The sequence below is a fragment of the Varanus komodoensis genome, unplaced genomic scaffold (genome assembly GCF_004798865.1).
Source record: "Varanus komodoensis strain SLA01 unplaced genomic scaffold, ASM479886v1 scaffold1, whole genome shotgun sequence".
Classification (NCBI taxonomy): domain Eukaryota; kingdom Metazoa; phylum Chordata; class Lepidosauria; order Squamata; family Varanidae; genus Varanus; species Varanus komodoensis.
In genome coordinates, this window is record NW_025335268.1 from 132,189,287 (window position 1) to 132,217,285 (window position 27,999).

The following is a 27,999-nucleotide window of genomic DNA, read 5'->3' on the forward strand; positions in this document are numbered from 1 at the left end:
AGACACTTGGTGATATCAAGTTAAAGTATGCTCTATAAACATATATGTGCTACCATGGTTGTGACAATCCGTATAAAGTGGTAGAATCCTGCCAGCTATATGTTAGACAAAAAACCCATTTGTTTCTCTGGGATTTATGCTTGACTAAACAGATGGTACATTACTGTCTCAATTTTTGCTAGACTAGAAGATGATGGGGATCATTATCTTTTGGATCAATCAAAGAAATGCTATTTACCATTATCTGAAGGCAGAATTTTTCACAGACCTTCTGCTGACAAATACACCATCTCTGGTTTGAATTGTGGTGTACACCTGTTTGGTTCTGCACCCTACATTAACTTTTAGCCCACCCATCTTTAAAGTAAGATCATCAACAAAGATATTCCCCTTTACTTTTCAGCTTTGAAAGATTTGAATTGTTCTGTGTATGGGGGTGGAAAGGAGGTGAGAGAAGAATCATGAGGCAAACTATAGAGAACTGTAAGACAATTAAAAGCACTGCCTAGCCCCTAAATGCAGCTTCCATACCTCTGAAACATTGATCCTCCCTTCCTGGAATGAACATGTCGTGGGATCATGAGTGCAGAGGTTTCGATATTTACACCAGTGGCAGCGAAAAGCACTGTTGACACAAGATAGGCACCTGCCAAGAAAGCAATAAAAGACCAGGTTGGCAGAGGTAAAAGCATAAGTCTGAGCAAATGCACTTGTTTATCTCAGTGAATGTGTTTATTATTGTGTTCAAATATTACAGAACAAAAGCACAACATATATGGATTCATGAAATGCTAATTAAACATATACACAGGTTAAAAGAATGGATATCTCATATATGTATGCGATTTACTGAGGAAGATCTTTGATGCATTCTTATATTCATGTTATTGAAGTTTGGTATCTTTTCAATTTTAATGTCAGCTTCTACTACCAAATGCCTTTCTTCCTTATTTCTAGCAAGTGTTAAATTGAAAATCTAGGAACAGATGGGCAGTGTGATACATAATAAAACTTTGACAGGATTTAGAAAAAATAATGCTTCTGCATTCCTGAGGCATATGCAGAGAAACAGGACCATGCAACTAAGGGAATTTAAACTATATCTTCTGCGTATTCAAAATGCTCCCTATTCACCATTGCAGTTACTGTTACCCCCATACTGCAGATGCAGGCCTGAGGCTAAAAAAGATAGTGGCTTGGCTAAGCAATCTAGTCACTTCATGACAAGGGTATGAACTTGAATCAGGGACTTCTTGGTTCAGCCTATTACCATTATACAGAACACTGCATGTGTGCAAAGATATATGTTAATCAAAACAAAAGCTCTTTGAAATAAATTCACTGAGACATAAACCTGCATACAACACCATATCTCAAATGACTGATGTGATACTTTATGCAGAGCTCAGTTCCTTCATAATCCTCCACTGGATATAGAGAACATAAATGTTGCAGCTAATCACCATGGCCACATGTGTGATTCTCCACAAATCCAGAGTGTTGATAGTGACCAGTGTGGACTAAGAGGCCTTCAAGTTTACATCTTTGATTGAAAAGTGACTTACACAACCAGTAGCATGGGCAGATTTTTGGGATCATGTTCTAAGAGTGGAAGTCTGATGTAACTGTTACACTTGGTTCCCATCCAGTATATGATAGTGATGTGTTAGTAAAACTTATCTGGAGTTCTGAAATGCCAATGCAAATAAAATGCAAACATTGCTAATACACTTTGGATGGGGGCCAATGTGTACCCAGGATTCTGTTGTCATAGCTGCAGCTTTAAGAGAATTGTTCTATATGTGAGACAGGCTGTCCAGACAGATAGAAGAGGATCTTGTTATGCCCAGTGATCATAAGAGAGAACATAGCTGCACACCTTTCCATCATTCTTGAATAGATGTGGCTTACATTTCCTTTCCCCAACAGCAAATCATGGTGACTATCCCCCATCCCCCCTTGGGAACCAATTTTTGCTTTAAAAAATATGAAGAAGGTAACAAATAACAAACAAATCTCTTATCCGTCATTGTTGTTGTTAGTCGCGAAGTCGTGTCCGACCCATCGCGACCCCAGGGACAACATTCCTCCAGGCCTTCCTGTCCTCCACCATCCCCTGGAGTCCACTTAAGCTCACACCAACTGCCTCAGTGACTCCATCTAGCCACCTCATCCTCTGCCATTCCCTTCTTCTCTTGCCATCTATTGTTCCCAGGATTAAGCTCTTCTCCAGGGAGTCCTTCCTTCTCATTAGGTGGCCAAAGTATTTGAGTTTCATCTTCAGGATCTGACCTTCTAAAGAGCAGTCAGGGTTGATCTCCTCTAGGACTGACCAGTTTGATTGCCTTGTGGTTCAAGGGACTCGCAGGAGTCTCCTCCAGCACCACAATTCAAGGGCATCAATCCGTCAATTTATAAATTGGGATTCCAGGGCTGGGATCCTATGGCTGGTACAATCGCATGCACGAAAAGAAAAGCATGATGGCATTATTTTGAACAACTTTTGATAAACTTTTGTCCAGGATAGAAGGCTTTCCCTTACTTTGTAGAGCTAAAGTATGTACAACTAGACTGACTGGTGCAAAACTGAAGTGGTTAAATTGACTGTGGACAGCCGCTTTTCTTCTATGATCATAGAATCACAGCCGAAAATTAAGAAGAGGCTACTCTCTGTGTTGGACTTTCTTTGGATTAATGAACTACAACACTTATAATATAATTAATTATCCATATAAAAATCATTTTGTCTCCATCTCATCTCTCCCCCTACTCCCATTTGCTAATGACTGAATCTTACTACAATTTTATTTTCTTTCATGCAGTTTTCAGGTTTCACATTGTCCTGTACTGGCAAGCCACTTAAAGTTGGCAAATTTCAAGACTCCAAGTAACTGGTATGTGACAGCAGCAACAATAGTTTAATGCCATCTAGTGGGTCAGCCTAGAGCTCAAGGAAAGACAGCTATGATTGCTCCAGAATCTGCCCAGGGCTTTGGTTAGCTTCTGCAGTGCATACAATTTTTCTTTTCCTGTCACTGAGATGGCATTTTTTGGTCAAATTTTGCCTAGAGTTATTCTAAGAGCAGCTGCTTCCAAGGGGACAAACTTTTAAACAGCATTTGAATCATAAGTATTTCTCCTCCTACTGCATAGAAGTGTCTTTTCTTCTATTTCTAATAATAAAAATAGGAGAAAATAGGGAAATTAATATGTGCAGTGACAAATAGCATCTTTATAGTGTAAGAATTTGTAATCCTTCTCCTGCTTGCCCTACTCTATAGTATAAAATGTTCCTGTTTTCTTTTCCCACAGCAACTCACAGTAACGTTAAAGATAGTCAGAGGATTTTAAGGCCAGGATGACCCGCTGTGGTCCATTATTCTCCCTGGTATTACAGAGGTAGGCAGGGTGGGGGAAATACCTAAACTTACAACACAAAGCAAAGTTTTGCAACCTAACAGAAATTATAAAAGAAATGTCAGCACCTCACCATGCCTTAGTGTCGAATGAGAGTGTGGACAACTCCTTCCACACTGCTCTGCAGTATGCTAAAATACACATTAACGGCTGTTGTCCATCTTAAATCCTCAATTGTAATTTCCTTTTGATTCTTCTGTAATGACCTTAATAGCTAAGGAAGCTTATCCTAATCATACAAATGCAAATCTGAGTGGGATAGGAATATTAAGCAGTGGGAGCATATTTAATTACTCATTTATTTGACCTATTTCTCTCTTCTTTTTTCTCTTTAATTGACAAGGACCTGACTGATGCCTGCTCTTTAGCTCCTATTTCTGAGATCAAAATGAGCCTTTCTTTGCTTAGCATATTCCCATTTTCTGCTGCACCACAGCTTGGAATCCCTTCCTCATGACTCCGGCAGTTCATGGATGGCTGCTCTTCCATGGAAATGTTCCCCTCCTTGCAAGTCTGCTCATTTCCCTAATACATCAAAGACAATGATGCTACTTTGGGCTTTTGACTGACAAAACATTCTTGTTCCATTATCACTAGTGAGTTCATCTGGAAAAAAATGGTCACCTCTTTTAGGGACAGATAAAGAACACCATGCCTATAGGTTACAGGCCTTAAGAAAAGTAAGACTTGGATTTAAAATCTGCAAAACTAAAGTAACAGCCTCATCCTAAGGCTTAGTCTATCAGAACATGAGGGCTTAGCAAGTGACATAACAGTAGTGACACAAGCACAACAACTTATAATGTAATTTATTGGTTGTATTTATTTCATCCATTTATAGCCGTCTACTCAAAAGGCTAGAGACAGCTTACAATGATTAATTTAATACCATGATGTTGTGATGATGACATACTGCCCTGTCTTGGCTATCTAATCATCTCAATATTACCTTTGGTGACAGGATGATCAAGTCATGCTCATAATGTATGTGAACTAAAAAACATTTATCCTAACAAATATGGGAATATAATATTTCTGCCTGGGGCAGATGTTCGGAAACAGTGGCAACTAGGCACTAAATTTGATATTTTTACCCTTGTTTTCAGACCTGTTACTTGACACAGATATTTCCCTGCTCTGAGAAACTGTTATACAAATGTAGCATCATCGTTAGAGCCTTTAGGTGTATGAAGAACAGGACAGGATGTCTTACAGCTGGTGGGCACTGCAGTTGTAGAACTTGAACTCTGTGCTGACAAACATCTTGCCTGTCTCTTTCGATTTCAGTAGCAGCTCTATCCCAAACCAGTCTGGAAAAGAAGAGAGAAGAATTGTAGCAACACCAGCAGGCAAAACAGTGGAATATTTCCAATTCTTTATATTTCGTATCAATATTTTTGGGGCTTCTTTCATTCGTTATTTTTTCTTGTTGGTCTTACAGTTGCAAACGGGTGCTTTTCCACAGCTCCAATGAGCCTGTTGCAAGTTTTTCTTTCAAACATGGAAATGGTGAATGCAGTTCATGGCACTGTGCTCTGCATAGGACACTTCTGTTCAATTGAGGCAGTGCTTGTCACACAACATGATTAGCAACCCTACATGGTTCCCATGGTTCATGGGTTTTTACCATGATTTACTTGACAGATGATCAAGTGTTTTCTAGTTTATCATAGTTCCATTTCTCCCTGCTCAGTTCTGCCACTGGCGCTGAAATCAATCCTACGGTGCATCACTTCAAGCTTATGTTGCTTGCTTCTTCGTTAGTCCACAAAAAGTGGCTGAAACCATGAATGACTGGAATGGCTCCTGCAGTTGCCCCTCTTTTCTGAAAACTCTTTGATAGTTGCATACCATGACTGTAGAAGCCATGACCAGCCATGGTGGTACTTAGAAACCATAGAACAAACTGATGCTTCTTCAGTTTGATGATGAAAGGCTGAAAGAACTGGGCCTGTTCAGCCTTGAGAAAAGAAGACAAGGCAAAAAGACAGCATTCTTGAAGTACCTCAAAGACTGTCACAAAGAAGGAGGAAAATACCTATTCTCACTCACTGCGGATTGTAGGACATGGAACAATAAACATAAACTACAGTACACCAGATGCAGGGTAGACACAAGGAAGTTTTTCCTGAATGTGAGAGCAGTACAACAGTGGAAACTGCTGCCAAGAGAGGTTGTGTGCTCTTCTACACTAGAGTCATTCAAGAAACAATTAGTTAACTGAGTGAAATGTGTAACTGGTGTCCTACACCAGCAGTGGTTGAACTCAATGACCTTCTTGGCCCCTTCTGACCCAGCTATTCTATGGTTCTACAAATATGGTTTCTAAAGACCAAACTTACAATAATGAAATACCATGACTAGTTTCAGACAACACTAGAGATCAACAGTGGTAAAAACCCACCACTGAATGAACCCAGGTAGGTGCAGTGACCAATCTCCTGCCAACCTCTTGTTTCAACAAGATCACTGAGTCACAGCAGCCTGGTAGATTTTCATGGCCCCCTCAAAGTCCTCTAGACAGAATAATGCATCCTTGAACCAGAAACCCCTAAAAAGGCTGAGCCTTATATACCCAAGAAATCACCTTTTCTCCTTTGTTCTGTTGCATATCAACAGCCATTACATCAGCAGCAGGTGGGAATCACAGCAGCTCTACCCCTTAGCCATGCCACTGTGTTTATGTGAGAAGAACCAGGGCTCCTTCTGGATGGCCATCCCGAAGGAGCCCATGCGTCACCTTTTTCTCATGCCAGTATTAATTGTGGCTTTTAGGGTTCATGCTGACATGAGAAGTTTCTTCAAAAAGTCCCCTGTCGTGGTCTGTAGTGGTAAGGGCTGGCATTTCCAGGACAACATAAATATTGACTCTAAGACTGACAGGTGATGCCTTCTTGAATCAATATAGATGCCTAGCACATAGATTATGCTATAGTAACACTAAGAAAACTGTGGCAAACTCCAAACTCAGTATTAAAGGGTAAGTTTTCAAAAAAAAAAAAAAATGGGAAAGAGTAAAATAGCTGGATGATGGAAAAACTAGTAAAGCTGCACATGAGTCTGAATGCTCTCTGTTCAGAACTTTCTGGCCTGAACTCATATGCATATTCATTAAGTATTTTCTGCAAATAAAACAGTTATCAGGAAAGTATGGAAATGAAGAAATTAGAAAAAAAGTTTAAAACAATGAGCTGTTTAGTAATGGCATGTGTAAGAAAGAACTTGACAGCAATGATATTACCAAAGCAACAGCTCCCTCCCCCCAAAATAGAAAGCTTCTCCACCCACTCATGGTGACTAAGTCAGACTTCAGAGTATGAGTAACACCCACATTGCCTCCTTCTTGGTCCGCCTCAAATAACAGAAGACTGAGACCCCTAATGATGCATAAGCCCAGAAAGCAGATGGCTTGAAGACTGACTTTTAAATGTGTGGGGTGCATAAAATTCGGCTTACGCAGATTACACCCACAACAAAGAAGCCATATTTGTGGATAATATCCTCTTCTTGCCTACTTTTTGGGGATAAAGTTCTCTCTGCTGGATAAAAGGCACTCGTCACAAGTCTATCTATTTACAAGAGGCATTTGTGAGACTTCAGCATCTACCAATTAACATGAAGAAACAGATTGATGGTGTACAGAAAGTATTTACAATAGGCAAGTAACCAGTTTGTGAAAACTAAAGTCACACTGAAACTGATCTTAAAGAGGCATGGAATCCTAAAACATTGTTGATGAAAGTCCAGTCTTTCAGGACTTGCTAACTACTCTCATACCTTGTACAATTAAAGGGCAGACAACCATATATACAAGTATGGCAAAAGTGGAGGGCGAGGCATCTTTCTAATGCACATGATGATCAATATTCTCTGGGGTATCTTTGCCTTAGTCTAGTGACTCAAGGAGTGGAAAGCACTGCAACAGGAAGGAGCAGAGGCCTGCTGCCCTGTACCCTGCAGTCAAGTGCATCAACAGTTGAATTTCTGTTCTTTTGTGTCGCAAACTCCTGCTGTCTTTGCTATGGTATGATCATGTCTGCTACACAACTGTCAAGCCAGCTCACCCTGGTCCACCGGTATGGCAGGGACATCCTTAGATGCTGGTGAAACACATATGATTTGCTTTCCCAAAACCTGGCCTTCCACTTCAGTGAGGTTTCCAAATACACAAGTGATACCACTTGACAAGTCAGGTGCATCATTCACCAGCAAGCTGAGCTAGGGGGAAAAAAGGAAAGAGATCATCACCTGACATTTCATAAGGAAGGGAGAGGGGAACAGACATGTGGAATATTTATTCTCTTCCTTTCTTTCTTTCCTTCTGCAAGGGAGAAAGCAGAAAAGCTCTATGACAATTTTTAAGTCACTACATAGCAGCTGCAGTTGCTCCACTGACCTGCGGAGTGATAATACCAGTAGGCAGAGAAGTGAAATTGACAATTCTGTCACAACCTGACAGCACAAAGCTTTTAATAAGACTGCAGGCTTCTCTGCTTTGCATCTGGACAACTTTCTTGCACTTGTTGTTTAAAAATATAATGGAATTTTATTTTTCATTAAAACTATAACACCTCAGCAGTTTTAAAATACATCTCTTGAGACCTATACTTACAAATTTCTCAGATCAGTATAAACTAAACTGTTTTTGTTCATTTTCACTGGTGACACATGCTAAGATGATAGCACATATACTGTTGCCACACATAAAATCCAGCATGGACTGGCTGTTTATACAACAATGGAAAACTCATGCTACATTCATCAGGGCTTGCAAAAGGCCAATCCAACTGAAGTGTGTGTTGCTACCTCAAGAGCCTGGCAAGTTCACACAGCATGATTCAAGCTGTAGATGCCTGACTCTGAGAGAGATACAGAATAGGCCTCAACTATGAATTAATGATATAACCATCAAGACTAAGCAAGATTTTAAAATCAGTTTTATATTATAGAGACCACATGTGGGTGATGATGATGATGATGATTTTGCAATACAGAGAAAACTGACTTGCAGTAATCATCATTTCATAACTTCTAGGCTTGGACCACAAAAGCAGTCAGTTCCATCTCTAGTGACACAGCATCAAATTAACAATGTCATGAAGCTTTTCAAAACTTTCTCTGTTCCCACCCCATTATTAGGCAAAATTCTTCTTGTGCCATTACCTGTGGCTGTAGAACTTAATACCACTGTGGAAATATTCTTTTGAGCAAGCTATCCCTTGTCATGACTACCTACCGGAAGGCTGTACTCAGAAACCGGAATACTGCTGGGCTGAACAATGATACTCATGCATTGGTTGATGCTGGCAGCAAATCGGTATGGTTCATCTTCTCTTTCACACTTGTCCCTTCGGGAACACCTAATACAAAAAGCACAGGATTGTGCAAACAGACAATTAGCACTGCCAAAGTTCTTCATATAGTCTAATGTTTGATCTCCAGTGATATTCAGCACCTGAAGATAGAGAGGAATACTAGGAAAAGAATACAGCTATGGGACAATCTATCCTCTACCAGAATTTCCATCTTGTCAGCAATAATGGATTTAAGAACATCTTATGGCATACACTGGCCATTTACCTACATTTCTTCTGGGAATTTATCTGAGTATTTCTGTAAAAAAAGCAGGAAAATGGTGAGCGGGAAGAATCAGTTAGAGTATGATTCTTCTTAGCAATGTCTCATTTCTACTGCCTTCCAGTGGTAACTGTTTGGGAGGAAAATGCTTTCTTGCTTTTGGTATCATCTACTTATTAATTTAGATGTTGTTATGCATTCACTTTCTCCAACTCACTTGCGATTTTGACGTGATCACCATTGCCTCAGTCACGATGCAGCAGGAGAAAATGTTATCTGTCAAGACAGAGGTGCCTTTGCCATGGAGCACCCAGCATGGCTGGGTCTTCATCAGGGTCATCCGGAAAATAAAGGGCTGGCCAATACATAGGCTCACGAATTGCCTAGTCAATTGAGCAATTTGATTTGGCTTCCACTGACCCTATCAGATTTTAATCAAGGTGTGCTTGTAAGGAAAATTGTTTGCAGAATGAGAGATAAGAGAGATGACACAACTAGTTAGAACTGGCTTTGCACTGATTCATAATGTCCCGGACATTACCAAGTGCGTACTGCTCTTGCTGCTATAAGGAGCAGATTTTATTTTACAGCATAGCGGGTCTGTGCTTGCTTCTGCATTCCCAGTTATAGAAATTGACTATCCTTGTTTAGCAGCTGGCATGTACTTATTTATTTGGGCTTCATGCCCAGGGCTTGGTATGAGCTAAATAAAACATGTGCTGATTTTTTGCACACAATTAAAATCAGCGTCATTCCCACCAATATTAAGGTTGTGCAAAGCATCCAAAACAGGCTCACATTTTTACAAGTCTGCAGTGAAAATAGTTCAGTAGGTTTATGAAGGAAAGCGTCATGATCCTCACCATCTGAATTAGATGAAAGGACTGTAGACCTAGGAGGATGCAATGGGAAGTAGAGAAGGAAGTGGCATACAGGGAGCCAAGGTTGTTATTTTCTGTAGACTTTGGCTTCTTTATTTCCAGGGAGACAAAGCTCCCATTTTGAAAAGCTGCGGAAAGTCATTGAGCAGGAAAAACAACTGAAATTTCTAGGAATGCAGTCTTTTGAAAACTAAAAACAAAACTAAAATGAAAACACAAAATAAAATAAAATGAAACACAGCAAAAACCTCTGTGTTGATGACTCAAATTGAAGCACCTCCACTTTGCTGTCTTTGTATGCCAAGAGCTTGAAAATATATCCACAGTTGTAGAAACTGAATTTTCAGTTCTGGGCTCCGTAGCCCTTTGTTTTCTAAGCATTGATCCAGCAGTTACACTGACCTGTAGGACTGAATACCAGTGGTAGACAATAGCAGGGCAACACCTAAACTTTAATTAAAAAATGAAATCTGTAGCTAATTAATTTCTTTCTCATAGAGGTGAAGGGTCTTGAAGCCTGGATTCTGCTTCTCCACCCTGGAGCCACTAGAGTTAAGGTTCATTATCATGACTGTGTCTCCCAGGTGCTCACTCCCCCACTTTCCTCCTTGAACAGTAGCCATTACATGTCACAAGCTGAGTTATAAGCACTGCAGCTGGCATGCGTTGGACACCTGGCTCATCACCAAAGCCATTTCATTTGAGAAAGGCCCCAGAGTGGCCTGAAAGTCTCGAGCGTCGATCAAAATGAAGAAAAATTGAGAGAAAAGGCTAATCATCCTGCTGTCTTTCCATTTCCTTCATCATGAGAGGCTAAAAGGTCACTGAACACACCAAGATACAGCTCTGAAAAAGTTCGGAAAAGACTGAATGCTACCAAACAAGAACCGCGGGTGCTGTTTTGCTTGCAGCACTCAGTACACAAGACAGATAATAAGGCACATGAAGGGCCTGGAAAAGCCATGAGAAAATGTGGCATTTCTAGGGTTGGGCAAAGCCTTAGTTCTGTTGGCAATATCAGTAAAAACTTACCAAATTTACATATCTAGAAGGAACTAGAACAAAATTTGCAATTTGTGATGTAGTTCACAAAATTTTTGAAAACTGTCCTCAAAATGCATACCTGTGAAGAATTGTGTAGATAACATTTGTATAAAAATGTTTCATTCAGTATAAAAGTGGCATAAAACAGTGTAGATTTATTTATTTTATTTTTTTAAAAAATGTATCCTACCCTTTACAGTGTCTCAGAAAAATGCATAGAAAATGAGTCTATTTGAAAAGTTTTCATGAAAGAAATATACATTTTGTGTAAAAAAAATCATAATCTGAGGTAGAAACAGGATTGAATGAATTTAACAGCAGAAAAATGAGAATCTCAGCACAATGAAGCTTGACAGATGCATCCATCCCAAGACTAATGGCCTTGTCTTAAAAGGATATTCTAAGTAAACTTATTTGATAGATTTGGAAGGCTGTTTCTGTTTTTAAAGAATAAGTTTTGCTGTTGTTGCTGAAATTACCACTGTTTCTTGCCTGATGAAGAGATCTGGAGAGCTCAAAAACTTACACATTTTTGTGACCTTTGAAGTTGCCCCAATAAAGTTAACACTAATATGGTTTTAAGGGCTGTTACTATCTACAAGCCACTGAGCCCAATGCTTTCTCTGCTGCAGCTGTATGCATTGGAAGACAAAATCATTAGGAACTATGGCATAGTTCTGAAAAAATGCTGAAGGTCACTGGAGTCCCACAATGCCATTATTATGCTCTTTACAGATGGGTTTTCCAGACTTCTTTTGGAAGCATTTGTTGCTTAAGTGGTACAAGAATAATTTGTTTTCCTTTCACCACTGTGACCGAATATAATAGAAAGGATGCTTTCTGCAAGAACCAGTTTCACAGTTTTCTCTTCCTTCTGAAATGGCTGGATTCAGTCTTAGGTACGAGTACAACGAGTACAACATCTGTATTAGGAGATGCACTGACTTCAACAAAGAGCCCTAATCTTCTTGTTACAAACTTCCTCATGAGGTGACAAGAATGGCTCACAGGACCATTATTGAAAAACCCTTTGTCTCTTACTAAGAGTAGAGTGTGCGGAGGTACAAGAACATCACTAACCATTTGCTCTTTGCAAACAGCTGCAGTGATACCTGGCAATTGATACAGCTATTTTCTGCCTATACCCTCCTCCTCTACTTAAAAATAATGCCCCCAAAATATGAATGCTGCCAAAGAAAATAATTATTGTGCTTTAAGTGAATCTGTCAGATTGCTCTAAAGTGAGCTCTTGACTGTACCCTTTATCTCACTGACTTGCTGGAATAGCTCTTTTTATCATACTGTTTATGGCAACAGACCTAACAGAGATGAATAGGTTTGGGGACAATAACGTACCAGCAAGCAGCAGAATATGGAGGAGCTCTGCATGTGATAGAACCTGCTAGACCAAGGAGACTCTTTTGCAGGTTTCCCAAGGGCTGTACCTGCTACTGGAACAATGGGGTAGCTATCAGAGACAAAAGTGCAGCAAAACTTTCCTTCTTGTTCTGTTTCACAGTAGAGACTCACCTCAAAAGATGGTACTAAGTACTGGAAATTTTGAATTTCCAGGATTCCCTCCTTCCAATTCAACCTAGGATTGTCCCAGATTCCCTTGGGTGAATAAGAGATTGTTCCAAAGAATCATTTCCCCTTGACTTTATCTTAAGGCTCTCCAAAACTCAAGCTTGCTAGGTTACAAACTGCACTGACAACAGCAATGCTGCTGAATGCTGCTGAAAGCAAATTACAGAGCAGGTTTGGAGCTCTGGTGGAATAATAGTAGAAGTCTAGAAGTTGTGCAGAGATTAGCCAAAGCTCAGAAAGTTTTACACATCTCAATTGACACCAAATTTCACCTAGAGTGAACTTTGAGAAAAATTTTACTCAAATAACATTTCAGGGAAATTTAAAATAATTTCATTAAGATTAGCAAAATGTCACTCATCTGTAACCAAAACCATCCAGCATTATTGCCACTATGTTTCTGGACAGAAGTTCTGTGCATTAAACAGTTGTATGACAGGTAAAAAGTCAACAATTCTGCCATCACTTAATTTCTGGGCAAGGACCGAAAGTAGCAATTGTGACTGGAAATCCCATATGGATTCCATAAAGTATCTGGAAACTAATTCCTAAAGAAAAAAGATCAGCAGAAAATAGATGGGAGAGTTTTAAGATCTTCATCTTTCTTCTTTAATATTAGTACCTTTCTGGCAGAACTCATGTGCAGAATTCTCTGGTAGAACCTCCTTATAGTTCACATGTCTCAAACCATTCTTAGCCTTGTCTTTTTTATTTCAATTAAACTGATGGGCCATTTCCTTGATCATCTTTCCCTAATCATGACTTTTACTTGCCTCATTTCTACCAACAGCACACAGGTCTCCTCTCTAAGAACAATGTAAGAGCTTTCTCATGTGCTGATGTGTTCTTTCTTTCTTTCTTTCTTTCTTTCTTTCTTTCTTTCTTTCTTTAGAAAATTTTGGGGCGGCTCACAAATATATCAATTAAAATATTATACAATAAAAATATAAAACAAGTTAACAATATAAAATAAAAAATATAAAATTCTTGACTCCTCCTTTCTCCTCCTTCTATCTCCTTCCATGAACAATGGCTGACTCATCTATAAATGTGTGGACAATGAGTTCTGCCACAAATCTTAAAATAAATCAATATCTTAAAACATCTTTTTGGCATATGTGCAAAAACTGAAATGAACTTAAGTATGACCATGTGTATATTTATCAAATTGGAACTCTGACTGCTATTAGGGAGATAGCAACTTGCAGATCTGCTTGGTGTCTGTAGACACAAGGGATTATGGCAAGATAACATTGAACAAGTTGGCTGCCCCGGGATTTCATAATCCCGTATTTCTACTTTCTTCAGTTTTTATCAGACACCTCACAAATGCAGTGTGAAAAGCATTGTTTGGACCTCCAACCTCTTCTGTGCAGAGCATAAAGACAGCTGACCCGTTTGGCAGAAGCAAGATAGCAATTAGAGAGGCAAGAGCTGACATATGAAAGACAAACACACAGGCATTCAAAGACCAAACAAATAGTAGTTTTGGGGACAACAAGAATAACAAAGTAATTCAAAGGTTCAGGCTGGGCCTTCAAAAAACACATTTGGTATGGCAGGGAAATTCTACAGAGAGGTAGATAAAATATTATAGGCTGAATAGAGCCACTGTTTGGTATGCAATTCAATACAGTATCTGACTGCCTTGGGATCACCAGTTTTTTTTTATTCTGATCTGTAGTATAAGCCTTCAAAGTATTACACACTGTATTTCATTTCAATTGTTGCTTAAGAATGGAGCTTAGCAGTACTCTGGGGTGATTCTGACTAGCAACAGGTAGATATTGGAGTGGGAGGCAAGTGCTCCAGGGACTGGAACATTCTTCTGCCATTGACTACTTCTCTGATGCTAGGTAAAACACCACCATTAGTATAATAGTGCTTCATCAAGTCACAGCTGATGTTCTCTGTTAGATACTTGCAAACATCACACTCCCATTGTGGCATGCTCTTTCCTGACAGGCATTTCTTGATGTATCTATTCTTGCTTTCAGAATTCATATGGAAGACAAATGTATTTCACTGGGCTTTTTGAGTTGAACATCTTTTAAAATGCTGATTTCAACACTCTGCCATGAATTTTAGTATTCTCAAGTGCAGTCTTCAAAGTGTTTTGTGGATGCTTTATGGTTGGTAATAGTTTACATGCACATGGAACAGGATTTTGCCAAAAAGTAGGATGAAAATGTAATAAATAAATAAATGTATGTGGAAAGAAGCATTTATTGAACTGAAGAGTCAGTGGAATGAGTCACACCAGGTGACCAGTCTGAATCTACTGCTTTCTAGGCCCATTCTGGTACAAAGAATGATAAAGTAGTGCATTGCTCTCCCAGCAGTGTTTCTATGTAATAATCTGAAGCTCACCAAGTATTTTTGTGAGCAGCACCCATGATGTTATTTTGTTTTTGTGGTTATTTTAGGATATGCACTAGAACCCACTTCTCTAGTGCAGATTGGATCTGCAAGAGGAATGAGCTGGTGCCTGACTCAGATTAAGCCCTCCAGTTAAGGACTTTATCTGAAAAGAGAATTTTTGCTGACAGCATTTGTCTTGAGGACTCACAGGGTATGTGGGGATATGAATTTGACAGTGAGAGAAGAAAATCTGCTAAAGCAGATATTTAGCACATTTGCACACTTGTTGGTCATGCATCCAGGGTTAGCTCTAAAGATGGAACTTCAAAGTTTTTGCCCATGCAGAGTCTGTGTGCATTGTGTGTCATTGCTGTGACAACCTGTGCATATTACTGCAGAGATGTGCTAGTTTCCCTTTGAATGTTAGGAAACTGAGATGTATGATTCATGCATACATGCCCCTTTTCTTGTATTGGTCTAATATCAGAAGCTACACTCTGCACATTGCTGTCAACTGCCAATTGAATTTTGGGAAGGTGCCAAAAATGTCAAGTAGTCCTTTCAGAGCTCTTTCAGAACTGGCTCTGGACAGTTCTCTGCCATTTGCTTCCCTCCTTTCCCAGCTGACACCTTTCCTTCCTTATAGGGACCCACAGGAAAAAAAGAATGTAGAAAACATTTTACTAGAAGAGTTATGAAATATTACGCTATGCTTACATTCAAGTTCAAAAAACCTAATCAAAGGAGGTTGAAATTGTCTGGCTATTCTCAGTGTTCATCACAAAAGCATCTCAGTATTGCCAACCAGTGAATTTACCACACATTCTTGCTGGTCAGGGGACAGAAACTCATCTGGAGTATCAGAGGGTAGAAAGGTCACCTCCCAGCAAGACATGCTTTGTGGTGATTAGAAGGATTTTGTGGGAGTTGCTGCCTAAACATCTGTGGTCCCTGCAACATATGATACATGAGGATAAGCCACTGTTAATCCTTCTTTCTGGCCTTAGCCACACTTCTGAAATGCATTGAAAAAATCGTACCTGACAATGCAAACCTATGCATGCTCACTTAGCAGTAAGTCTCACTGACCCTGCTTGGATAGCATGCCACAGCTCATTGTGGGCTGGTTATTTAATGAGCCTCTACAAATTCTCTGGACCAGAAAAATGGGAAGTGCACAACACCACAGAAGCCAGAAGCCATCCTGCTCGGGCAGATGGCTGAAGCAGAATGACAGGCTCACCTCTACAAGCTCCTCTTATGGTCTGAAATCATCTGCATATTTTCTTTTCATTTGTCCAATTCTCCACCACTTGTGTCACACCTACTGCACCACATGGTCAAGGTTGTTCCACACTCTACCTTAGAGAGACGTACCACCACTTGGTTAAGTCACATGAGCCAATCAGAAAGCAGAACACAAACAGAAAAGATCACCCCAATTAATTTGCATAACTGATTTAATGACATAACTGATTTGTTACTATATATGATGTAGGGCTTAAGCAGGCAGCACTTGAGAGTTGCCATGTTGTATGTAACCTGTGAGCTTGGGCTATACATAAGTCAAAAGCTCTAGCACAACCGTGAAAGATGCCAAGACTTATGTAATGATTGTTTAATGCTCTATAGGACAAGTGTGCTGGATTTGCATGACACAATGATACCTGACTTGTGGTTGCCTATTAAAAATTGTGGTTCCATGGACTCTTCCATGCAGTTTAAATAAACTATGGTGGCTTAAATAACCTAAGGTGGATTGTTATGTTCTGTGAACACCCCTACTGTGTACAACAGTGCTTACTTCCTAACAAATGTATTTAGTGTTGTTCAAAGCACCATGAAGCCAGCTCAGAATCAATAGTCCTACCTCATGCAGGGCAGGCAGATAACATTTTAAGGGTGGACTTATAAGATTTTTATTTATTTATTTAGATTTATAGCCCACTTTTTTCTTATAACAAACTCAGAGCAGCTTACATCATTCTCTTCATCCTGCTCTCAATCTTTGCCCCACAACAACAACCCTGTGAAGTAGGATGGGCTGGGAGTCTGTGACTGGATCAAAGACACCCAGTGACCTTCATGGCAATGTGAGATTGCCTGGATCCTAGTCTCAAACCATTACACCACACTCGCTCTTAAGAGGCTTTAAGCCTTGAAGTTTAAGTTGTCAGAAGGGCAAGATACAGGAGAAGAAAGCTTGGAAATAGGTAGTTCCCAGTGGAATACCAAGAGGTGACAAAATTGTTGTATTGGTAGAGAAGAAAAAAGAGGAAGACACAAACTTGCCAGCAGTGTCCTTGATAATGCTACTCTCTAATCCATTCTTTGCATAATTCCGCTTCCTCTCTTGAGAATCATGGCAAAAAGAATGATGCAAAATGAGATTTCAGTGAGATCCAGGAATTTTTTTAAGTACCTATGTCTCTTCCTTCAGGAAAACTTCAAAGCACCTATGCAAGTCCTCATGCACTGCTTTTAGCAGCTAAAACCAGAGTCCGAATGAACTTTTATTTCTTTAAGAGATCCATAGAAAAAATTCTGGGTACAGCTTCTCTTGTTTCTTTAGAACATTGATGAGGAAAGCTTTTTGCTAAGATGATGCATGCAATTGGAGCTGCTCAGCATTTTGGAAAACCCAGGCCTTATTTTTGTGCCAGAGCGGAAGCTGAGCTTTACAGAAAATCAGCCTGCATGTGCTTTCCTTTGACTTCAATGTGGAGCTAAAAGGAGCATGAGGAACAGGTTAAAGATAAAACACAGTTTTTTTGGTTGTTTTGCTTTCTATTTGTTTTTCAAGAGTGGCAATGAACTTTGGAAAATAAATGCCTTCTAGCATTGAAATTAGTCTGCTATATGCAGGTCTCTGATCCAATCAGGATATTGCATCGGGGCTTTCCTCCACTCTCTCTCTCCCGTCACTCTCTCAACACCTGCTGCATGGGCATATTGCCAATTGCTATTGTGTGGATACCCTTTGCCTCCGCCCCAACTGCTAAACATTTAATGGGAGAGCTGGCATTGAGCCCAAAGAGGGTTTTAAACTCCTTTCTGTAAGTGAACTCCAGGCCTCTCTCGCCTTCAGAGTCTGGGCACCCCTTCCGCTTAAGGAAGCATTGCCATTGTTGAAGATAAAAAGATGCCAAGCACCTCAATAATTCAGAGACATAGCTTCCTTAGCTATCCCCAGGATGTTGCCTAGAAAATCTTTATGCTTTGTCCTAGCAGACATCTTCAAGCACAGCAGAGAATGGCAAGACTAGCAAGCCTGGACAATTTCATTACTTTTCAGGGTTTAAGACAGAGACTGAAGTGCAGAGCCTTTCTGAAATTCCTAAGTAGTATTTAAACAGTGATTCTATTAGGTTACAGTCTAAAAAGACATGATTGATTTCAGGCAGGACTTTTGGCCAGTGCACTGCAGCTTGTTTTGTAGAAAAGAAACAGATGAAAGGAGAAAACAAGGTATGGGAAAGACATTGCAATAAGATTGAACTGTTAATCTTGGGATAAGATAAATCAAATGTGGATGTGATTGTGGCTATTTATGGACTTTGATCTAATAAAATAATTCATGAATGCATTCAGTTAATGGTTAAAAATATATCTATGAAATTTGGAAGAGGGGTTTGTGTGTGTGTGTGTGTGTGTGTGTGTGTGTGTAGGCAAATTATTTTATTTTGATGCCACAACATAGACTCACATTGATACCAATCCCATTGAAAATGAGATTATGCTGATATGACTGACTCTGAACTTGCATATAATTCTGCTAATAAGAGTCTTTAAAAACAGTAGTATAAATCAGATAACTGACGGGTGTGTGTATGACATTCAGTGTCTGGATGTCACACTCCACATAATATTATCTTATACTTTTTCATTAATCTCTTCTTTACAAAATTGCAAGTCTTCTCTAGATGCCCAATTATATTTATCATACAAAGCTAAGAAACCCCTCTAGGAATTGAGGAATGTTAAGGTTGTATTAATTAATTATGGTACTGCATCTGGAATGAATTAAGAGGTGTTGGGATTGGCCTTAAAATAATAATAATCAGTTAATGATGAACTTACGTATGGTGTAGAACACACCAACCACAGTGAGGGTCTCCTGAGCTCAGACATTCTCCACAGGTTGTATATTGTTCACAGGATTCTACAGGAACTTGGGATACCTAGGAATAAAGCAAATATTCAATGCAATTTCACTCATCATCTTTGCTCAGTAAATCAGGAAGGTAAGTCAAGCACAGCAGAACCTCCAAGCAGTTAATAAGTGCACACATTTTAAATAAGACTCACAATATCCCTGACAGGGTAGGTAAATATGTTGCCCATTTCTGTCACTGTTCTCACTATAATGGAAGGCAAGGTCAGTGAGGATGGAGCACAGGCTTCCGGTTAACCATGGTTATCAAATCAGGAACTAGCTTTGGGGGTGAATATTGCTTGCTGCTCTCCTGGATCAGATCTTAGGCTGACACCTTTATTGTTAAGCAGTATGTTAAGTTGTAAATTAACTAGGGTTTCCTTTAATCCAATAGCTGTAATCAGATTCAGACCATGGTTTCAGAGCCCTGTTGAAAAAGAAAACTATTTGATAGCTGCCTTTCAAGGCTTACAGCATAAAATATTTCATACAATTAAGGTGAGTCCTGCTATTTCCTTTAACCACAGAAAAGCCACTGAGGGGAGATGCTGCCATGAGGGAGAATGTGGGTTCACATGACATGACAAGCAATTGTGTGAGTGTTTTTGGGTTTTTTTTACTGTTTTTGGTTGTTTGTGTCATCTCTACCCCATCATGGTATTTCACTATGGTGCATATGGTTCTGAGAAATGCAAATAGAAACAATGGACTCTTCTATGGTCTCTTAAGTACCATAATTGCTTGTTGTATCATCTGAACCAGAAAATACAATGTGACATGGTACCAAGACAAGAACCATAGAGCCATTTGGCAAGAGCTGCCCATTGCTGTTCCTCTCAAACAGCTGATCAGAGAGTGCCACTGACCACTGCCATTTGGTGCAACTGGCAAGACCTTCTTTAGCCTGGGTAATCAGCTATTGGTGCTGAAAGAAGAGCAATGCTAGTCAGTTGATTCCTCCTTCTGACAACATGCTTCACCAACAAACTACTACTGAACTGAACTATGTCTTGGTTGAATGCCATCCTCCAAGGAACATTAGACAAGTGCTTCTGGTTATGCATTGCAAAATTCTGCAGGTTCCAGTATTTTTAGACAATTGTGGGGCAGTCCATAACATTTGGTGCCTGATGCAGAACAGCAAATACTCCCCTATATTCCAAATCAAAGTCCAGAATACCAAGACCAATCAAGTTATTTTAGAATTTAAGCCAAAAAAAATTCCACAGGTGCCTCTTTCCAAGCGTAAAAATGTAACAACAGGAGTAACTAATAGTCTGCTTCCCTTTTCATGACACCGATTTCAGGTGAGTTGCTAATTTAGTTTGGTTATATGCTGCTTTTCCACTGTGAACCCCAAAGGAGTTCATAATAAAAATGAACTGATCAAAATACATTAATCTATTTTTAACACAATTCAACAACAAATTAAAGTAAGTAAACAAAAAAACACCCCTATTTCATAATGCATTAAAATAACCCAGGGATAACACAAAACCATCATGAACAACAAAAGCCAACCCAACCCTAGTCTTGCTGCACCTTTATGGTTCTCAGCTACCTGGTTTACATACAGTTCAGGATTTTGGGATGGCATTTTCTCACTGGGTTACATGGTTCACCAATGGGTACCTTATTTCTCCTCCAAAGGAGCCTGGCACCAACAAGAGAGAAATAATAGAGTGTAGGGAATGATATTAAATTTTCACTCTGTGGGCAGTGATAGTAAGTCCTTACCTGTTGCCATGCAAACATTCACATGCATGAGATATAAACAGCTCTTGATTTTTTTAAAAGTCCTATTAGCTGAACTGGACTTGCTTAAAAACATTCTGAAAGTGGATCAGAACTCACCCATTTCCAGTTCAGCAGCGTACAGAAACACACTAGGTGACCTTGCAGACCCTTAGAGCTGCATGGATGTAAAAGTCCCCTAATAGACCATGTAGACATCAGGGTCATTTTACACATTCTAACCTACAAAACTGCTTTTAAGACAGTGGTCAGGGGCTTTTCAGTTAGGAAATGAGTGAGCATCTGAGCCAGGGAACTGCAGGACACAGAGCATATTCCTTTCCACACACATTCATTATCTTCTTGGGTGTCATACACAGTGCTGGAGCCAGGGAGAGCATGCATGGTGCTAGCTGTATGCCTATGAATTCCTGGCTGTTAGTAACCCTAACATAAGGGTAGCTTCAAGGCAAGCAATACAGTGAAAACTGTTATGTGGCATTTCTTTTTTTTGAGCAATGAGAAGTATTATCAAGGAGGCTGGCAAGGAAGCTGGTGAAAGAAGGGAAAGTTGAAACAAAGAGATGACCAAAGAGAATGGGAAATGGATGGGAAAGGCTGATTGGACACATGCTGCAATAAATTAAATGTTCTTAAATAAATTAACTGTCCTTTTGACAGATGGAGGCTGTTACATTTCTCTGAGTAAAACAGCAACCATCATAATGAGCCCTTGCAGCAGTAAGGCAGGAGTAGCTGTACATCAACCAGTAATGATGATACCACCTCACTGTCCGCTGGTACTTTGTGTAAGTGCAGAAAAGCCTAGCAGGGCAAGGGAATAGTGTGCAGCCTGTGCTGACAGATGGCCCAGCAGTCCAAGCTCAGCACATCAAGGATCAGTGCTTGGCACATGAAAAAGAAACCTGTCTGTTAGTGCCTCAAGCAGTACTTCTCCTGGCACTGCTCTGCAGCAAAACACCCGATCACATAAAATGCGGGGATGTGGGTCTGACTGGAGAACACTGTGTATCTCACATGCACTGTCACCTCATCTTCAGGAAGGTCTCATTTCAGGCAGTGGTAATAGCAAGATGTGGACTGCTAAGGTATCCTGCACTCAAGGTTAGTGCAGAACTGAAAAAGATGCATAAAACAGGGAACAATGATCAAAGGGCTGGAACATCTATCCTAAAATGAAAATTTAAAATGCTTTGAGTATTGTAGGTTTTTTTAAAACTGACTAAAAGGAAAAGGAGGTTTATACATTTAGATATGGTGCAAAGAAAGTGGATAGGGAGACGTTTTTCTCATTTTTCCATACTGCTGGAACCTGAGGTCAGCCCAGGAACCTGAATGGTAGAAGGTTCAGAGCAAGGCATTTTTGCACAGGGTACAGTGCTAAAATACAGAGTATACTGCCACCAGCTTGGATGGCTTTCAAAGAATTTGGAAGACATTTATCAATGCTTGTCAATCAAGATGGAGATAAACCATTTTCATGATCAGAGGAAATACTACTCTAAATAACAGTTGCTGGGGAACAGCAGTCTGGTTTTTGAGCTTCCTATTGGCATCTAGCTGACCACTGTAGGAAACAGGATGTAGATTAGATAGATCGGCCTTTGGTGTGACTCAGCGAGGCTTCTCTTATGTTCTCAGCAAAAAGGGGTTTGTGAATTTGGTTTTGGAGCTAATATTTAGTTTCTTCAAAAGACACAACATCTAGGCAGATTTCAGCTTGTACTGATATCTCAAAACTGGCAGAGTATGGTCATGATATCTGACCATGGGGTTGAAACTACTCACATTTGTACTGAGTTGGCTGCCATAGAGTTGTTCTTAGTCAGTGCTTGTTGCTACTTTGTGGTCTTGAAACTACCTTCTGGACCTGGGCTGACACCTAAGGTACTGGACACAGTACTAAAAGGGCTCCTGATCCAGTCATCTGTCCTGTGTGGTACCTTATTGCCTGAACCATCACCCAGAGCAGATGATAAAATACCAAATGGAGCAAATTGACATCCACAATTTTTTCTCTGGATCTTTGTCCAACATGGTTGCTAAAAGCAACCTTGGAAGGGTTGGACACTAGAATATTGGAAGTATCAAGTGCTGCCTTGAGGGTAGGGTAGCTGTGCTCCCAGATAGAGAAGCAACAGAGTGACACTTGCTTAAGAAATCTAACTTAGAGCGTGGATAACTACCATCAAATTTATAATTTACCCTTCTTGGGCCAAGTGAAAACTTATTTGGATTCACTAGATCAGTTGACTTGAAACTCAACATTAAGAAAACTAAGATCATGGCATCTGGTCCTCTCACTTCCTGGCAACTAGATGGGGAAGAAATGGAGGTAGTGACAGATTTTATTTTCCTGGGCTCCAAGATAACTGCAGATGGGGACTGCAGCCCAGAAATTAAAAGACGCTTGCTCCTGGGGAGGAAAGCTATGGCAAATCTAGACAGCATACTAAAAAGCAGACATCACCCTGCCAACAAAAGTGCGTATAGTCAAGGCTATGGCTTTCCCAGTTGCAATGTATGGCTGTGAAAGCTGGACCATAAGGAAGGCTGAGCACTGAAGAATTGAGGCCTTTGAATTGTGGTGCTGGAGGAGACTCCTGCAAGTCCCTTGGACCGCAAGGCGATCAAACCGGTCAGTCCTAGAGGAGATCAACCCTGACTGCTCTTTAGAAGGCCAGATCCTGAAGAGGAAACTCAAATACTTTGGCCACCTAATGAGAAGGAAGGACTCCCTGGAGAAGAGCCTAATGCTGGGAACAATAGATGGCAAAAGTAGAAGGGGACAGCAGAGGATGAGGTGGCTAGATGGAGTCACTGAAGCATTTGGTGTGAGCTTAAGTGGACTCTGGGGGACATTGGAGGACAGGAAGGCTTGGGGTCGCAATGGGTCAGACATGACTTCGTGATTAACAACAACAACAAGATCTGGATCTGAGTTGAGTTTCAAAGGTTGCAGCCTTTGCTGCCTTAATGGATAATGTATGTCATTCACTTAAGAAAATTACAAGATATATTTAAGTCTTCTTGAATGCCAATACTTAGCTATGAAAAGCAACAGCTAATTAAATACATCAACAAGGAGGTGCTGGTTCTACTCACTGCTGAAAGAGACAGCTAAATATTTGCTGTTCTCCCAGGAACCTGTGAACGAGAGCCTTGTAAAATGGACACATAAGTTTGAAAGATGATGTGTGAACATTGCACAACAAATGAGAACAAATGCACTAACTTTGAGCAAAGTATGGACAGTGTTGAAAGACTTCTGACCTATGGTCTTCCATCATGTCATTGATGTGCTTTTCAGATATCTTATATCTATAACTGCAGTTATGTCAACCATATCCTTAAATATGTCACTTCACTGAAACTGGGACTCATAGTTAACTATAGTGTTGACCATGGGGTCACGATGGGTCGGACAAGACTTTGCGACTAACAACAATAGTGTTGTGTAATGGTTAGAATGTTGGACTGGGACTCAGGGAATCTGGGTTCTGGTTCCTACTCAGCCTTGGAGCTAACTGGGTGACTTTGAGCCAGTCACTTACTGTCAGTCCAACCCACCTCACAGGGTTGTTGCTGTGAGATAAAATGGGAAGCAAAACCTTGTAAGTCACCTTGGGTTCCTAACAAGAGGAAGAAAAGTGGGTATAAATGTACTTTAAATAATAATAAATGTGGAAAGCACTTGTCCTTGAATAAATTTAGATGTTGTGATGTCTGAAGTTCATGGGGGAAATGAAATTCTGGAGGGACAGAGTAATAAGTTATAATTATTTTAAAACTCTTTGGGTGGTGATGTTACCATATGTACAACTCTAATTGGAGGAGGAAGAGAGGAAGTAGGGAGAAATGAAAGGGAAAGAAGTGCCTGGGAAAGAGTTGAAAGTGAAAAGAAAAAATAAGGTTTCGTGTCTCCACCAACTCCAAAAATGCTTCATGCTCCACTAGTTCTGAGAAGAAAGTCTTTCCTACTCTAGTTTCCTTCCCCTATGTAGAAGCATAGTCCACTGTATCTGTTAAACAAACTGATCAGGTATCCTTCTCCTCTGCCATCCAAATGTAGCTCTTGTGCCCAGCTAACTAAAGGAAAAGAATCCAGACTCTTTTTTTCTTCATTTTTCTGGTCCTTGTGAGTGATGTCAGCAACTGGCTGAGAATTAAAACAACTGTCTACATTACATTTGCTCTGTCCGTCAAAACACGGCCCAGCTCCCAGCAGCTGGAGAGTCGAAAGCTGAAAGGAATCAGTGTGCCTTGGAACAAAGGCCACTTTCACACCAAATACTGTTGATACAGTGAGAACTCAGTTCCTCTCTACATTTGAAACCAATAAGGGCCCTATTTTTCTGGTTTCCTAGGTCCTACTTAACAGATGTTTCCAGAGGAAAAAAAAAGCATGTATGTTAGTGAATAAAGACAAAAGATTATGAAGAGAGATGTGGCTCAAGTCCCCTTGGAGCAAATAAGTCAGTGTAGCTATCCCTAAAAGTCATGATCCTATTCCGTAGTTAAATTTAAAATGATGCTTTCATTTCATTTTATTTGATATGTGATAGTTGTGCAAATGAAATCTAAAGGCACCAGTTGGCAGAGCAGAAATACAGATGATATGCACTGAAGAATTCACTATCTCTGTTCTTTTAGGGCCTAACTACATATTACATTATTGTCATAGTCAGCAAGCTAGTCATAGATTTTTAAAAATATAAATGCCCAGTATGAACGCCCGCTATTGTTCTCAAGAACAAGGTGCACAAGGAAGGGAACTTAAGCCCTTCCTCAGCTACAATGTGTTCCAAAATGTGATATGCTTGCAAAACAGCCAAATATTTTTGAGGGCTGCGCTAACAGAAACATCCTTTAGAAATCATATAAAGTACTAGTTCCCCTACTTAGCAGTGGTGGTCAGGTGCCTGTGTCACCACAGTTTCTGGGCACCACAGTTTAAGAAAGATACAGAAAAACTGGAAAAGGGTCAGAAGGGAGCAACAACGATGATCAGGGAACAGGAAACACAACCCTGTGAGGAATGGCAGAACGAACTGGGCATGGTTAGCCTTGAGAAGAGAAGAATGGGGGGGATATGATAGCACTCTTCAAGTACTTGCAAAGTTTTCACACAGAGGAGTGCCAGGAACTTTCTTCTATCAACCCAGAGTAGACATCATGGAATAATAGGCTCAAGTTATAGGAATATGGATTCTGGTTGGACATTAGGGGAAAAAACCCAGACTATTAGAGCAATACAATAATGAAACCAATTACCTAGGGAGGTCACAGGCTCTCCTACACAGGATGAATTCAAAATGCAGCTGAGCAGCCATTTGTTAGGGATTCTCAGACGTGGACCCTTGCCTTGAATGAAGGGTTGGACCTGATGACCTTACTGGCTCCTTCCAACCTACTGTTCCATTATTCTATTTTATTGGTGCCATTGGCAAACTTTTTCCCAAGTCTAATTGCCAGGTGGAGGGGGAAACATTTTCACCAATATGACGGCTGGGGAAGGAAGTCTCAGACCTCATCTCATCATGCATTGTGATCACCTTCCTCACCCCCAGGCCTGGTATTTAATTTTGCAGAACCCTTAGCATGCTTTCCTAATCATATCATTAACATAATGCATAGTTACATCCCTGGCTAATGTGCTAAAGTTGAATACCCTTTGAGAATAATCAGCGATGATAGACATTTCATGTAATATTATTTGCTCTATAAAAAGATTCCACAGGTGACTGTGAAACAAAGAAATCTTACTGCTCAGTTCTTTCTACAACTGATTTCAATGGGGCTGATATTCCATTGTTGAGTTTGGTCCTGGTGCCTCCCAAATTCTTCCTTATTTGCAAATATTCACATAACATTTGGGCTCCTAACATTGTTATACCCCTCTTTAAAAAAAACCCACACAACTGTTCTTATCTGTGTTTAAGATTTTTTCTTATCAGCCTGCCTTTTGAAGATATCATAGGCATCTTGATGTCCAAAAGCTTCTGTGAAGTCTCTCTGGAATTTTCAGGTATATTTGTTCTGTCCTAAGACTCTAGCTTGTCTATATTTGATGTAGGAATGTCTGCATTCTGAGTTGTTTCATCCATCACTGGCTCAAGATTGTTAATGCTGTGCAGGTGTCTCCTGTTCCTCCTGCAGACAGATGCATCATCACTCTGAACCAGTTATTATCTTGGGGTCGTATGTTGCTCAGTCACTTTTGCAGGTTTCTACTCTCCATTTTGACAGATGGTAACTGGCTCTTTTTGGAATTTCAGGAGGCCACAGAGGTTCTTTTTAGTTTTTATTTCTAGTTTGACAACTGCTACATGGCTGCGCCAAGTCTTCTATTTGAGCACATATGCCTGGCTAATAAATAGCTACTCAAGCCAGTCTTTCACATAGTCCTCTTCTTAGGTTAATATTACATATAATGTTCAGTATTACAGTACTTTGAGTCTTGTGGCCCTTGAGTTCTCTCATTTTTAAAATGAGTTTATGGTAGACATAATTCCACTCCTCATTTATCAATTATCACTGATATCCTATTATTCTAGCCTGGCAACCATTCACCATATTAGCTGGGAGTGATGGGAGTTGTAGTCCAGCACATTTTGAGGGTATTAGATTAGAGAAAGCTGTTTTATGCCCACAGATAAAATATACCATTTTCTATATGCTTTGCATACATAGCCAAAACAGCATCACTCATAAACAAGAGGGGAGCATCAGAAAGCTAGAATCTCAAGATTTGTAGAAACTTTCCTTCCCAAAAGACACTTGAAAGAAAATACATAAAAAGGAGGAAAATCCTAAAAAGTGAGAACTGAATGCGTAGTACATAGTGAATGCATATTGCCTGGGGGTGGGGGAAAAAACTGGGAGAAGGTGGAACAGAATGGACTCTTCTGGAAGTGTCTAGAACAGAGGTCAGGAGTGCTTGCATATACTGCAACCTTTTGCTGCAGGTTCCAATTGTTTTACAAGTTTTGAAAAACTAGATTTTGTATCATCTGTTCCTCTTTCCTTTAGAGTGCATTTCTATGTATGTTTAAGTGAAAACAATTCCTACCACTTCCCAAAGCTGGCTGTGGAATGCTGGGAGTTATAGGATTAATTTCTGTCCAAACATCTCATGGATTGTATGAGATGGACAAATAAGACATTACCAGGGATATATCAGCAACAGTATTTTCAAATGATTCCTCATCTATATTCCAT

At 40.0% G+C, this 27,999-nt stretch overlaps 1 protein-coding gene across 5 annotated transcripts in view; it reads right to left on the bottom strand.

The window, feature by feature from the left end:
- PLXNA2 (plexin A2) overlaps positions 1-27,999 on the bottom strand; it is a 451,621-nt gene that overhangs the window by 167,801 nt on the left and 255,821 nt on the right. For 4 of the 5 annotated variants that reach the window (XM_044446913.1, XM_044446912.1, XM_044446919.1 and 1 more), the window contains 5 exons: positions 18,948-19,048; positions 8,654-8,777; positions 7,482-7,635; positions 4,631-4,727; positions 532-646 (listed from right to left, as the gene is read on the bottom strand). In XM_044446913.1, the coding sequence (XP_044302848.1) occupies positions 532-646; positions 4,631-4,727; positions 7,482-7,635; positions 8,654-8,777; positions 18,948-19,048 (591 nt within the window). The other variant, XM_044446936.1, reaches the window with a different exon arrangement.